General features: G+C 38.6%; 1 protein-coding gene across 1 annotated transcript in view; it reads right to left on the reverse strand.

Annotated features, from left to right (window-relative positions):
• Window positions 1-15,172, reverse strand: part of WDR27 (WD repeat domain 27) — a 147,300-nt gene extending 132,128 nt beyond the window's left edge. Inside the window, exons 1-6 of the mRNA XM_015415401.1 lie at window positions 15,143-15,172; window positions 11,846-12,044; window positions 10,256-10,397; window positions 8,459-8,583; window positions 6,298-6,411; window positions 5,325-5,376 (exon numbers count right to left, since the gene is read on the reverse strand). Of these exons, the coding sequence (XP_015270887.1) occupies window positions 5,325-5,376; window positions 6,298-6,411; window positions 8,459-8,583; window positions 10,256-10,397; window positions 11,846-12,037 (625 nt within the window). The 5' untranslated portion in view covers window positions 12,038-12,044; window positions 15,143-15,172. The remainder of the gene's footprint in view (window positions 1-5,324; window positions 5,377-6,297; window positions 6,412-8,458; window positions 8,584-10,255; window positions 10,398-11,845; window positions 12,045-15,142) is intronic.
• Between the last annotated feature and the right edge of the window lie 399 nt (window positions 15,173-15,571).

The raw sequence follows: 15,571 nt of genomic DNA on the forward strand, positions 1-15,571 counted from the left end.
TATCTTAATAGAATTTTTCCACAAATATTCCCAGGTTTCAATAGCCACTTCCGTATTCATATTTATCGCCCATTTTATCATTTGCCCTTTTACAGTCTCATCTTCAGTATACCATTTTAGTAACACTTTATACATTTTAGAGATATTTTTTCCCCCTTCACTCTCCCAAATCATTTCAATCTCATTTTTTTCCTCTCTAAAACCATAGTTTCTTTTGTCTGATCTAAAAAGGTCAAAAATCTGCATATATTTCAGCCATTCATAATCATATTCAATTTCATTCTGCTTTTTCATTACCCATTCTGTTCCCACTTTTTTAATTAGATCTTTATATGGCAACCAATCTTTATCTCTATGTCTTGAGTAAGATGTTAACACTTCCACTGGTACAATCCACAATGGTCTTACATCACAAAAGTATTTTTTATACCTCATCCATACCACAAATAGTGCTTTTCTTACCACATGAAGCTTAAAAAAGCTATCCATTTTTGTTTTGTCATACCATAAATATGCATGCCAACCAAATCTACAATCATGGCCTTCTAACCCCAGTAACTTATCATTTTCTAATTTCACCCATTGTTCCATCCAGGTTAGACAGACCGCTTCATAATATAGTCTAAGATTTGGTAATTGTAACCCACCTCTATCTTTGGCATCACAAAGAATTTTCATCTTGATTCGCGGTTTCTTGCCTGCCCAAACAAACTTTGATAGTTCTTGTTGCCACTTAAGTAGCAAATCTGTCTTACTAAGTATTGGTATTGTTTGGAACAGGAACATCAAACGTGGTAGGACATTCATTTTTATGACTGATATTCTTCCCATCAGTGACAAATTCATTTTGTCCCATTTCTTAAAGTCTTGAGTTAACTTAGTCCATAGTTTTTCATAATTGTTCTTATATAAGTCTATATTTCTTGCAGTTAACTCAATACCAAGATATTTAGTCTTTTTTACTACTTCACATTGTACCAGGTCTTGCAGTTCCATTTGTTTTTGTTTCGTCATGTTTTTGCAAATAAGCTTCGTCTTGTTCTTATTGACATAAAATCCGGCCAATTCTCCAAAGTCCTTTATTTTTTGGAATAGTAACGGTAATTTGTCTGTCGGGTTTTGCACAATGAACATTACATCGTCAGCAAATGCTCGATATTTGTATTTAAGTCCTTTGTGTGTCAATCCCGTTATCTCTTGATCTTGCTGTATTTTTTGTAGAAGTATCTCCAACACCCAGATAAATAATAACGGTGATAGGGGACAACCCTGTCTGGTGCCTTTCTGTACCTTGAAGCTATCTGTCAGTTCTTTGTTTACATTCAGTTTAGCTCTTTGTTCAGAATAGATAGCTTCAATGCAATTTCTGAAGTGTTGTCCCACTTCTATTTTTTCCATCATTTGCAGCATAAACTTCCAGTTAAGATTGTCAAATGCCTTTTCGGCATCGATAAATAAAAAAGCTACTTCTTGTTCAGGGTGTTTCTCATAATATTCAATTGCGTCCATTACTATTCTTACATTGTCTCTGATCTGTCTCTTTGGTAAAAAACCAGCTTGGTCTTCTGAAATCACTGTTTGTAAATAGTTTTTCACCCTCTCTGCAATAATTTTTGCAAAAATCTTGTAATCATTATTCAAAAGAGAAATTGGCCTATAGTTTTTCACATTCGTTGGTTCTTGTCCTTCCTTTGGTATTAATGAAATAATTGCTTCTTTCCAAGAGTCTGGCACCTTCTTACTCTCACGTATATCGTTGGATAAAGCTTCCATGACCGGAACAATTTCTTCTTTCATTTTTTTATAAAACTTTGCGGTAAATCCGTCCGGTCCTGGCGCCTTCCCCAACTTCGCTTCTTCAATTGCCTTCCTCACTTCTTCTTTTTGAATTTGGCCATTCAGTAATTCCTGAAATTCGTTGCTTATTTTAAGTAACGGAACCTTGTCCAAATATTTTTTAATCTTCTCAAGATCTGTTCTATTTGCTTGGAATAATTTAGCATAATACTTGAAGAAACTTCTCTTTATGCCAGTAGGGTCAACGAATTCTTTTCCTTCTTCTATTATTTTGGTTATCATTCTTCTTTCTTTTCTAGCCTTAAGTTGCCACGCTAAAAATTTCCCCGGTTTATTTGCCCCTTCAAAAGATTTTTGCTGTAGCCTCTTTAAATTCCAATAGAGCTCCTGGTTTAAAGTTTCATTCAGTTGTTCTTTCAACAACTGTAATTCTCGAATAATCTTCTTTTTCCCTGGTTTCTTCTTTAATTCTTTTTCTTTTTGTGATATTTTTTCCAACACTACTGTTTGTTTTTGAAATTTTTCCTTCTTTTGCTTCGCATTTTGAGAGATGAGAATCCCTCTCATCACTGCTTTATACGCATCCCACACCACCTGAATTGGGGTCTCTTTATTCAGATTTTGTTGGAAAAATTGCTTTGTTTCTTCCTTTAACATTTCAGTTACATCTTTTTTATCCAACAAATCTTCATTAATTCTCCAAAGAAAGGATTTGTTCCTTTCTATAGAAGTCCACAAAACAGGGTTGTGGTCGGAATTACATCTTGGCAAAATTTCAATTTTATGTGTTTTCATTGACAATTCTTCTGACATCCAAATCATATCAATTCTGGAAAAAGAGCAATGTCTATTGGAATAAAAAGTAAAATCCTTCTGCGTCGGGTTCCATTTCCTCCATACATCCTCTAGTTTTTCCTGCTTGACTATTTCAAAAAAGTTCTTTGGCAATTTTCCACTAATTTCGTTGCCTTTTTGTGATCTTCTATCCAAACGGTCCACAGTTCCGTTAAAATCTCCGACCAAAATGACTTGTTCATAGGTTTGTCCTTGTAGATGTTCAGTTAAGTCCTTAAAGAATTTTTCTTTTGCTCCATTGGGTGCGTATAGATTGATCACCAATGTCTTTTTCTGTTGGATCAAAACTTCCACACCCACATATCTTCCATCCAAGTCTTTAAAAATTTCTTTAGGTTGTAAATCCTTTTTCACATATGTCACAACTCCTTTTTTCTTGTTTGAGGCCGAAGAATAAAATTCTAATCCAAATTTGACATTTTTTAAATATTTAGTATCGGAATTTCTAATATGAGTTTCTTGCAAGCATATCACATTACAGTTTTGTTTTTGTATCCAATGATTGATTCTTTTTCTCTTATTTGGTGAATTTAGTCCATTCACATTCCATGACAACAATTTGTAATCCATTGTAAATTTTAAGTTAAATTTCTCCAAAGGCATCTAAATTGTCTGCCTTAAATTTATATAAGTCCGTCACCGATCTGATCTGGACCCTCCCACTTTTGTAAGTAAAGGATAAGCCTTGTGGAATCTCCCATCTGTATCTGATATTCAAGGTCTTCAGTTTGTCAGCCAGAGGTTTATACCTTTTTCTATCTTGCAATACTGCTCGTGGGAGCTCTCTCATCACCATGATCTTGTTCCCTTCAATTTCGAACGGGACGGTAAATTGTTTCTTAAAGATGTCTTCTGTTGTTGCTCTTGTTACAAATTGTACAATTACATCCCTTGGTAAATTTTTCTTTTCCGCAATTCTGGAGTTCACTCTGTATATCAAATCAAAATCTGCTTCCATTGTTCCCTCTTCCTCTTCCAAGTACAAAGTGATCGCTTTTATCATTTCCTCTCTTATGTTTTCATTCTCTTTTTCTTTGATACCTCTAAATCTCAAATGAGTTTGCATTCTTCTGAACTCCATCATTGTTTCAGATCTCCTAAATTGCTGAGTCAAAGAATCCTGTTTCTCTTCCAATTGTTGCATTTTTTCCTCTGTCTCTGTAGTTTTGGTTGCACTAGCCTGTATTTCTTTTCTGACTCCATCTAATTCTTGCTTGATTGAAGTAATTTCTGTTGTAACCAATTCTTTTAATGCTGCTACATTTTTCTCCTGGGCTTCTTCAATTTGTTTCAAGTGTATCTGAGTTTGCTTTGCCATTTGCTCTTCCAGTTGCTGCTCCATATGTTTTTCTTGCACCCCCAACCTTTTCTCAATCTGCTCACCCATGGCCTGAATCGCCTCCATCATTCTTTTCTCCATCAATTCCATGGCTGCATACAATTCTTTCTTATCCTTCTCCCTCTCTTTTGACATTTTAGGGGTTGATGTTGAGCCTGTCCTTGGTCTCACAACTGGTTGAACGTCAGGGTCAGAATTGGTTCGTTTCGGTGCCCTTCTGGTCTCCGTTTTGGCGATTTCTCTGCGGTGCGCAAACTTACACAACAAGTTGTTTCTTCTAGAAGATAAGCTTTCGATTGTCCAAATGCGTCTATTTGCGCTTTCAAAAATCTTCTAAAAGGTCTTTAAAAATCAAATTAAGTTAAAGTCCTCCTCAAAATGTCGGGCACAACTTCTCTATGGTAATTAGGGATAGAGTAGGTCGGTTTGGCGTTCTGCAGGTCCCGTCTGTTCGCATACACTCACATCCGGTCCTGCAGTTTGAAGAGTCCGAGTTTCTTCCTGTTGATTGTTACCCTTCTAGGATATCTTCTCACTGCTCAACCTACTCGGAATACTTTGCCGGTTACACCAACCTACATCTTCCCGCGATACTGTTCGTCAGTTTCGGTTTTTTCTGCTGCGCGCTCAGCTCCGTCCTCACCGCAGGAATGTTAAACAAAATGCTTTTTTGCTGTTTTATAGCCTTCAATCAACTATTTCTTTGCCGGAATCAGAGTTCTGGGAATATTAATTCTTTATCCGCTCATCCGCTTGATTCAATTTATTTTTTAACGCAGTTCAGGTAAGCGGCACGTTTATTGTTATCTACACGATCAAAACGGGCTTTCGCATTGCTTCTTTTCACTCACTGTTGTTGCCCATCTTCAAGAGGTCGGCTGATGGAGAATTTAAACCGGTACACCGGCTCGAACGGCTGCTGGAGAGTTGCTCGGCAATTGCCTTCTTCGCGGGAGGAGATCAAAGCCTGTTTCCGCTTCTTCCGAAGCGGAATCACGCCAACCTAACACTCCCTCTTAGGCGCTGCTGCCTGCTTGTCCCCCCCCCTCGCTGGGGAGCGATGCGTTGGGCTAGAAACTGCCCAAACTGTCGAAAGCGGCCATCGCCCACTTCGCACAAAAGTGAAAGTGTGTCAGTCCTCCATCTTAGCTCGACCGGAAGCGCCCAACCTTACTTAGCTTCTGAGATCTGACAAGATCAGGCCAGCCTGGGTTATTCAGGCCAGGCCACCTTATTACTTACTTTATTAAAAAATTACTTTATATAATTCCAAGACATTAATTATAGAATGAAAGATTAGTTGATATTGATTCAGTTGTCTTTTAAAACCTACCTGTTATCACTGCTGACTGATATATTAATAGTCCAGTACAATAGTCCCAAACCTTTTGAAAAACATGGTAAAATTAAAATATCAGTTCAGACTATAACAGAAACATACTTCCAAAACATCCGCTGAAATGCAACATAAAGTAATATGATGAATAATGCAAAGTCAATATAATGTAAATATTTTACTACTACTGTTCTAAGATACGATATGGATAGAGAGCTGGGTAATTGTATCTTGATATAGAAATTACTGAACCTAAAACACATTTGTTTTTAATTAACCATACTGAATTCAGTGTATATTACATCCAAATATTCATACTTATGATGGCAGTCTGCATCCAGGGATGGTTTATGGATTCTGTGCCCAGTTTGTTGACCCTCCAAGGCAACTAGTTGGCTACTTTGTGAAAAAAATACTGGATTAGATAGACCACCAATCGGATCCAGCAGGGCATAGGCCTATTAAAACCAGGGGTCATTTGGGGGGAGACGCGGGGGGACGCCATCCCCCCGGGTGAGGTGCGGGAGGGCGGGGCCTGGAGCTCCCTGCTGGTGCCCGCTGGAGGTCGCCGCCGGCTGTGGGGAGGACACACTTCCGGTGATGTCAGGGGGTGTGGCATATGCTAATGAGTTATGCTAATGAGTCCCCCTAGCTCTTTTTCTACGAAATGACCCCTGATTAAAACCAATGGGAGTTTTCACAAAATGTAGACTGAAAGCACCACAGACCAAAAATCACAGTAAATCTAATATTCCTGGGATCTAATTTTCACCTTTAATATTTGATTAGGGAAAGCAGATATGAAAGTTACAGTTTACCAATTTTTAAATGTAACCTACTCATGAGAATACTCTTGCATGGCTTTTGGTTTACAATGATTTCATGTTCAATAACTGAATGCTTTTGCTTTAAGCATCTATATCCTGATTCAGTTGGAATATATGTCAAAAAACAGATGCAAGCTCCTTGCCTTAAAACTTCTATCTTCAGAAACTGATACAAGTATATTTTTCTCCCAGGTACAAAACTCAGCAGCGGTCACCGGAGCCACGTGGCCTTCCAATTCAGCAAGTATAGCCTCATCCTAAAATTAATACAGGAAAAAAGTAAATCAAATTTCAAATTAAAAATGGAACTGTTTGTTACTGTTCTTGCATTTAATGTCACCAAGTCTTTATTGTAAACTAGAGGTGTGGTCACTTGCCAACCCATAGCTTGCAGCACTTGTGCTATTTCACAGTAGTTTGAATACTGAATGAGGAGTTCTGACCTCCTTCCAAAAGAACAGCAGCAATACGCAATCATCCTTTTTTGCAAACTATAGCCAAAATTAGATTTATAACAAATGTCATAATCTAACTTTCTTCCCAGAGGAGACCAAAGTGGCTAATATAATTCTGTCCTCCATTTTATCCTCACAGCAATAAATAGGATGACAGAATGTGACTGGCCCAAGGTCACCCAGCTAGCTTGGGGGCAGATTGTAGATTTGAACCTGCATCTCTTAGACCCTAGTCAGGCACTCTAACAACTACACCACACAGGATCTGATAGGTTAAAGAAGTTGTTAAACTCACTTTTTCTATCAGAGTGGATATTTTCAGCCTTTCTTGTCTGTACTGCCTACACCTTCCTGGCTTCTCATGATAAACCTTTGTTTCCACTGCAAATATCAGAGGGTATTTGCCAGGATACCTTCATTTTTGGCACTGGAGGTCTCATCTTCATCCTGAAGTGGGTGCCAATTTTGAGACTCCTGTCTTCATTGTCTGATGTGCTATGCCTGCCACAAAAAACCTGAACTTCCACTGCAAGAATGGGGAGTTCTTGAGATAATTTGGGCCAAGATATTCCAATTCCTTTCATGTTTGGCACCAAACTCCCACAATCATCCTGCAGCAAGTGGCTAGTTTTCAAACACATAACTTTATTTTCTCATGTGTTATGCCTTCCACAAACAGACAGCCTTAGGTTTCATTGCAAAGAGGGGGCGGGGGGGCACACATGTGTTCTGGATGTAGCATGGGCCAGGATGTTCCAGTTCCTTTCATGTTTGGCACTGCAGCTCCAATGATCATCTTGAAGGAGGTGGCCAATTTTGAGTTGCCTAGTTTTATTTTGTGATGAATTATGCTTGTGACAGATGGAGCTACTTTTTACTATTATAGATTCCAGAAGATAAAGTTCCAGTAGACCACATATATATGCTTGTCTGGTTTAGACATCACATTCTCAGTCTTCCATAATACGGCCTGGTTGATCAATATGCCACCAGTTGGCAGCTCCCTCTTCCTTCTCCCCTTTCACTCTTCAATTTCCTACCCTCCTTTGTTGAAACTGACCAAAATTTGTTGTGGCATCTGAATCAGTCAAGTCCTTTGGGAGCTGCCACTGCTTGGATTGACAGCTGCTAATGTGAGCCTCACAGTAGCTGAGAAAACAGCAGATCTTTTTAATGCTTTCTTTGTCGTGATTCTTGTTTATTTTCTCAGAGACTTCTAATGGCGGACAATAAGCAGAGCTTGGAAAATGTCCTGTTTCTGCAGAACAGGCAGGGCATGCATTGGGGATCTGCCTCTACCAGTAGTAGAAAGGCTTTACAAGATCTTCAGCTCAACCCTAACTGCAGAGCAGAGTGGGAGGACTAGCTCATATAAGGATACCCTCCTCCACCACTTAAAACAGTTTTTAGTTCCTTCTGAAAGCAAGTTTGGACATAACCATAGTTTGAACGAGGGAAGCAATCAGGTTCTATAACAGGAGAAAAGAACACATGGCACTATACCAGCATTTGGAGGATCAGGAATATGACACCCAGCCCTCTTTCATCACTGGGTTCCTATGCAATTCTGGCATTATTAGTTAAAATGCCACTGGCACAAACCATCATGAAAGTCTCACATGCAAGATCTCCTGTAATGACTGAAAGCTAAATAAAGCATGATTTGGTTCTTATGATATTTCAATTTATATCAAAGGAGCTTTCCCATTACTCATTTCTAGGGGATTCCACTGCTCTGTCTTCCTCATTTAATATACGTTTCACAAACTTCTGGCATTTAGTTAGCTACACCTAGAGAAACATGAATATGTACCTTAATTTTGAAAGTGAATAGAATATGCATTCTCACCTTTGTATTTAACATGTATATCCGATTGCCAGCGCATACTGCCACAGTCTGATCATCTGGACTAAATCGGACATAAAGAACTATGCCCAAAAGTGTTCCTATAACAATGCCTTGTGGCATTAACCCTGCAGCAATCAAAAAGATCGATTAATAGGACTTTTTCTGTAAAACTAAGACTAAAATCACATGCACATTGTACTGGAAGGCTGAAGTCAGTAAAATTTGAATCAAGACATTTGTGGGAAATTTCTGTACTCAAATTTAAATAAATAATTTAAATATTTAAATAATATTAGCAAAATCTAAATAAAGTTAGCAAAAGGAGGCAAATACACCATTGTACAAGCACTGGGATTTGTCCATGCTTCATATCTCACATTTAGCCCATCCAACATGATTGATTTGCAGCACAACAGCCCTGGGAACAGACTATATTTGCAAGTGTGGGGTGGAAAATTTTCTGCTCCACATCACTGGTTGAAATGTAATCGTAAATCAACCTGCCCATATGGCTATCAAACAATTCAAAAACCTGATAAAAACACATTTAACATGTCCTGTTTTTCACATGTCAAAATCCTGATACCAAAGCATTTAAAGCTGACTTTCATACATGTAACCCACCAAGCAGTGGAGCTTAAATACAAGCAGAGACTCAGGACACTTGGGGGTGAGAGAACCTACCCTCCTTTCCTTTGGCAGTGCATTCACTCACTGGCTCCCACTCCTCCCTTGCCCGCCCTCATCGCCACCCCTCTGCAGCTCACACGATGGTGGTGGGCTCAGTGGTGGCTCCCACTTCTCCACCCACCTGCCTTGCCAACAGTTCCCATGGCTCACATGGAGACAGAGAGTCAGCAGTGGTGTCTCCTGTTCCTTCCCTGCCCACCCACATCATTGCCAGCTCCACAGCTCACATGATGGTGGGGAGGGGGGAGTGGTGGTTCTGCTTCTTCTCTTCTTCTGCCATTCTGCTTGTGGATGAGGCCAGGGAGATGGAGTTAAGTGGTCTGTTTGTGTGCCAGCCATGGTCCACTGTTTTGTACAAATTTTGAACAGATTTAACTTTCTGGATTTTCTTTTACTGTCAGAAACCAGGCTTGAAGGCAGGCAACACTGTTGTGGTTAACCAGCAACAGACACAAGGGGGGTTCCCCTTAAAGTACAGGCACTGCTTCTATTATTTTGCGGTTTTTAACTGCAGATTTTTCTGCAAACCTGTGGCTTTTCTCACGCTTGTAGAAAGGTCTGTCTACTCTGTTCATGGCTCCATCTCCAGATTCAAGTTTCAACAGAAGAGGCCACATTGAAAATTAAAGAGATATACAAATGTTGTAACTTAAACATTCAATATTTGTTCAACTTTTCAACTCAAGCCTTTTTCTTCTATTTCATAAAGCATTTAAGTTCATTTTTTCACAATGTGTTTTCTGATTACTGTTACTAACTGTATGTTCTAAAGAAATCATGTTAAAATGCCCCAAAGTTCTGCAAGCAGTTAGCACTATTTTTTTTACCTTCTACATTGCAAGGTAAGACAAAGCAAATAGAAATCAGAAGTTTAAAACATAATTAGACTTTAGGTCTCCACATCCCAAAATTCACAGAAACAAATCCCCATTTAACAATCAATAGAGAGTTAACTTCTAGTATCTAATCAGATATATATTTATATGGAAATAAAATACAGCTGTGATGTCATGTCAACATTGCCTCCTATGTCATGTTTTCTGAGAACCTGGAAGAGCTGAGAATGTTTTGTTCTGGTGCAATAATAAATATGCTAAGAGTGTTCACCTTGTAGAACCTTCTTCATGCATTCGTCCAGGTTCCACACTATCACATAGTCACATGAAGCAGAACAAACAAGGAGTGGATTGACTTTGTTCCCAAATGCCAGTGCAGTAATTGAATGGTGATGTCCTATTAAATGTAATGGCTGACAAAATATGTTATTAGTAACATGTAACATACACGTAGTATGTGTATTGTACATAGTAAATGCATGTAACATACACAAAAGCAACACTCAGTTTCTTCTCAAGCGTTCATTTTATTTATTTATTTATATTTATTAATTATATTTATACCCCGCCCATCCTGTGAACAGGCTCAGGGCGGCTAAGAAGAGTGGTACAATGTACCTAATTGACATAGCCATAAAATTTAAAACTACATACTAATACATGAAATACATACCAGCTGTCTTGGTATGATTTATTGTAGCTAGTGTAGCTATTAACATTTTAGACAAGTTATAAATATATAAGTTTAGACAAGCTGTAAACATATCTTAAGTAACAGTACTCTAAACCCTGGCTAGTGAATACCTGTCTATAGATATTCACAATGCTTAAAATGCCTAGAAATTCTAGTTAAACTTTGGCAGGCCTCCCAAAGGAATTCCAGATGTTCACTAATTCCCATGACTTTCTTTTTGCACTCACTATTTGAATGTCACACACAGAAAGCATTACCAAGAAGACACTCTTGATGGATAGCAGATATCACAATGGGAAACAAGGGGAAGGGCAGTAACCACTACATTTTCTTAATTAAGGCTTCAATTCTATGCATATTTTCTTGGGAGTAACTTCCACTAAGTACAAATCAGCCTTTCCTTCCATATAAATGTGTATGTACATTTACTCCCAAGTGTATTGCATAGAATTTAATACAATAGGACATACTTGAGTAAATGTGAATATGACTGGACAGCATGTAACTCTGGCATTAAGCCACAGTTCATTGCTGTACTTGCAATAATAAACAATTGTTTTCTCTACAACTACAAAAAGCAAAACAAAAAAACCCTAGACTTTAGATCATCTTTGCATTGCCAATATAATTATATTTATTTTTCTGAGTACAAACTTCCAACAACTGTTTCAATTTCATTTCAAGAGAACATGCACAGGAAAAGTAAAAATGGGCTGCATTCTTTAGTTCAGTGGTTCTCAAACTTTCCAAAGTGGAACCCAACATTAAACTTGATGCAGATTTCAAGATTCATTTGTAAAGTGACTACATGCTACTTTCCTTTGCCCCAATATAAAATGCAGTCACTCAAATCAGAACACTGAACAGGTTTATTTTATTTTATTGTTTAATATTGATAAATATAGAGCATTACTGAGCAACTGACTGTCTTTAATAGTCTCTTCACACACATGCAAAACCAAACCCAGAAGTGCCACCAACCCTACCAAAGCCTCCTCTCACAGCTCATCATATTCCTCCTCCTCTCTCTTGGTTCACAACCCACCTATAAGACAGTTGTAACCCACTTTGAGGTCCCAGCCCACAGTTTGGCAACCACTGCCTAAGACCACTGATTTTGGCATTTTTATACCTAAGGTAAACATTGAAAGAAAGAAACTTTTTAACCTGGTGGTCAGTGTCATCAGTAGTATTCCAAATACAAAGCTCATTCCCATTCAAAGGAAAAGCACAGTAATGCAGGTCACAAGCAAGCTGAACATGAGATTCTGGCACTTTGGATTGAAACACTTGCTTTTCAAGAACTATACTGTTGCGACATCCGTCTTCAGTAAAACAGAGATCCACAGGGCTTTCCATAGTACAGCTGAAATAGACCCAAGTTAGCATATAATTAGAAAAGTATCATTCATTAACATTAATTTTAGACTATTTTTACCTCAATCTAAATTACTAACTTATTTTGTACCAAATGCCCTGTGATTCTATTTAAGTCTTGAAGCATACATACTCACACACTATACTCATATATTTTCCCTTGCACCTTAAAATCTCAAGGTATGAATTTAAAAAATCTAATTTGTTAATATCTCCTTATCAATTCTGCAAACATCAAATACCTATTGCAATATTAGAGTTTTCTCCATATTGAGATGATAAAAGTAACATGTTTCACTTTCTTACATTCACTAACTGACCTTAATGATATTTTAATAAACACGTCAATTATTTTATACATGGGAGCATTAAATATTTAAATTATTTTGGTTATGACCTCATTCAAAAGTACTGCTACAGGTGGAGAGAAAACAATCCTCCTCAACTAAGCGATGGATTCAATTCTATGAAGCAAAACCACAAAGAATTTGCATACGTAGATCTTTCCCCCACTGTCTCTGGGCAAGCCCCCAATTCTCCCCAAAAGTAAATGTTTGAGGTTAGTGAAACCTTATGGATAAAATGCCATGAGGCATGGGGAAGCTGCAGTAAGGATGGGAAACAGGACAGAATCCTACTCCTCTGTTTAGCCTTCCATACAACGTGGCCACAAAAGTTCCCTAACCACCAGCAAGCAGAGAAAGATTGAACTTCCTAGTGCTTGCATTTCTGAGATGGCATCGTAGAATACTGTAGTTTTTGACCAGAATTTTACCATACTGTCCCAAGTTACAGGAACTAAAAAGGCAAGATTCTCATAGAGTTTGAAAACAAAGAGATTCATTACCCCTGTTCCTGCCATTAAAAGCTGGCATGGCAGATTTAGATTCTCTTATTGAATAGAGACTTTATATTTTTCTGTAACTTTTAAACATAAGAAAATACCTAATAGTAGCCTTCTAAAATCTGAAAGACTGCCACAAAAAAGGAAGAATAGCTATTATTTCTGTCACTGAGGACAGGGACAGAAAGAATGGCCTCAGGCTTCAGCAGCATATATTACGGCTGAATTTTACGGGAAACAAAAGAACAGAAATAGAATGGTTAGCTCAGATGTTTCTTCCAACTGTATTTCTGGAGTTCTCTTATAGTTCTACTAATTTAATCATTTTATGCTTAATGAAGAAATCCCAGGCATAAACATTATTCTTAACAAGAATGGGAACAAATGAAGCTTATAAAAAGTGAGATACCTGTGACTCCAGAGATGCCCAGACATGTAAAAATGGCATTTCCACAACAGAAAGCCAAAACTTGGTGAAAGGCAGTCTGATTGCTAGACATGTTTAGATAAGACACTTTAATCTAATAATTGAAACAGAGGAAGTAATGTCACTAATAACAGCAGAGAGAAAGAATATGTATGTGTGTGTAGGGTCTTCTGTGACAACCATAAACTATTGGGATATTTGGTTAATATAGCAGAGTTTGTCCAGTCACAAAAGAGTGATACTGAGTGCCGAAAATAAATATCCTAAGAAGTATACTGCAGAAAAGGTAAAATTAAATTTACGTTTATTCAAGTACATCCAGTTCACATTCAGGTTGCAGTTGAAAGAAGAGAGAGAAGCCTAATCTAAAATGGCCAGCGTGTCCAGCATCATGTGTGTGGGAATAGGAGGACATTATATCTATCTGCAGAGACATATGGAGAGAGTGAGAGGACAAAGCAAGAGACAGAGAGTAGGGATCAGAGGGCAGCTCCCAGATTAAGACAGAGAGGCATCCCATTCAAGGAGATAACACCTATACACACTTAGAGTGATGTAGCCCCCCCTCCATGTCCAGGCATGTTGAGTCACTCACTCTAACATGTCTTCAGAATGACTGATTTTATGTTGTAATGCCTTCCTGGCCCCAGCTAAGGGCAGACTGCTATGGAAATAAAGGCTGCTGTTGTAAGGGCATTTACTGTTGAAACCACCTCTAAATATCTCTTACCTCAAAAACCCTAGGGGGTTGCCAGAAGTTAGCTGTGACTCAATGGCAAAAAAAAAAAAACCAGTTGAATAACATGGATTTATTTCTTATGTATATCTCCTATGGATTGCTCTCAAGGTAGAGTTCCAGTCATCTTGTTCTTCCTTTTTGAATAGCAATACTTATAGCAGCAGAAAAATGAATAGGACAACTTCCTTCTCTCTTAGTTTATCCAGGTTAATTGTTGTGGTGGAAGTGGACAAGTACCACAGAAAACAATCAAAAGAAAGTGAAACCCTGCATTGCTGTAAACTAGGTCAAAGGCATCACGTATTTATTATTTACTGGATTTGTATCTTGGTTTTGACCAGAATCCCAAAAAACGTTCACGACCTCTGTAAAATGAAGCAAACTTCATTAAAGAAAACTAAAATACTCTTCAAGTTAAAATTGCCTGAAGTGAGACAGGGCACCACATGGGTAAAGTCCCACCACTGCCATGTCTGTAGCATTTTTTCCTGAGCTGATCCCCGGCTCACATATGCAGAAGAATTATGTGGTAGAATGAGCTGTACCACTTCAGACTACAGATGGTGGATAACACTTTCGAATACTCCCCTATGCTTAAAAAAAATCCTCCCAGCAAATAGGAAAGCAGCACACCAAACAGAGATAGGAAAATTTCTCTCTCCTGTACCAGTTTTCTCTTTGCACTGAGATTTTTCTTTTCTTTTAATGCAACGGAATCCCCACTTGAGATCCGAAGTGGTGCAGTATACTTCATACACCGGCATGTCTGAATCAGGAGGATAGTGGTGGCGCTGTGAGAGAAAGAAGTGCAGGAAGCGCCTAGAGTGGCACCAAGTTAATAAGGTTGGCGTCTTAGCTAATTCTGAACTAATGCTCTGCCCACTATCTAGCAACACTCAATTCTATACAAGATATTAATTCAGTGTGTAGCTGGAGGACCGCTCCAGCCTTTCTCCGGGTAATGGGCAGGTAAGGGACGCAGTTTTCGGTTCAGCGAATCAGGACCTCAATGAGGGTGGCGGAAGTGAAGGTCTTCAAGTCTCTGGATATGGTGCAAGCGCTTTTGTCTGTTCTTACCGTTCCGAGCCGCTTTCTGTTCATGAACCCTGCCCGCGTGACAGACAAAGAAGGAAGTAGTTCGCCTCCCCGGGTGGCCGAAAGCGACAGGAGATGTTTCCTAGGCAGCGAAGACGCCTACGGCAAGGCTAGTGGGCCAATTCCAGCCGTTCCGCCACCAAGTTTCCTCTGTTTGTGATTTTGGCTGTTCGTCTGAAGTACAACCTGTAGAGTCCCCTCCTTTGTGTTTTCTAGCAGGGCTACTGAATTATAATTAGCATAAGAGATAACATTAGATAGGTGGACCTTTTGGTGTTTTTATCAGAAGGGTGCTTGCTTAATTTCTGTTTCATTAAGGTTACCAGATATTGTCTTTTTAGAGGACATGCCATCTTTTTTGGCGTCCACCCGCCTTTGGGCTCTTTTTTTTAAAAAACTGATGAAATGCCT

Source organism: Gekko japonicus, unplaced genomic scaffold, assembly GCF_001447785.1.
Source record: "Gekko japonicus isolate JY-2015 unplaced genomic scaffold, Gekko_japonicus_V1.1 scaffold1194, whole genome shotgun sequence".
Taxonomy (NCBI): domain Eukaryota; kingdom Metazoa; phylum Chordata; class Lepidosauria; order Squamata; family Gekkonidae; genus Gekko; species Gekko japonicus.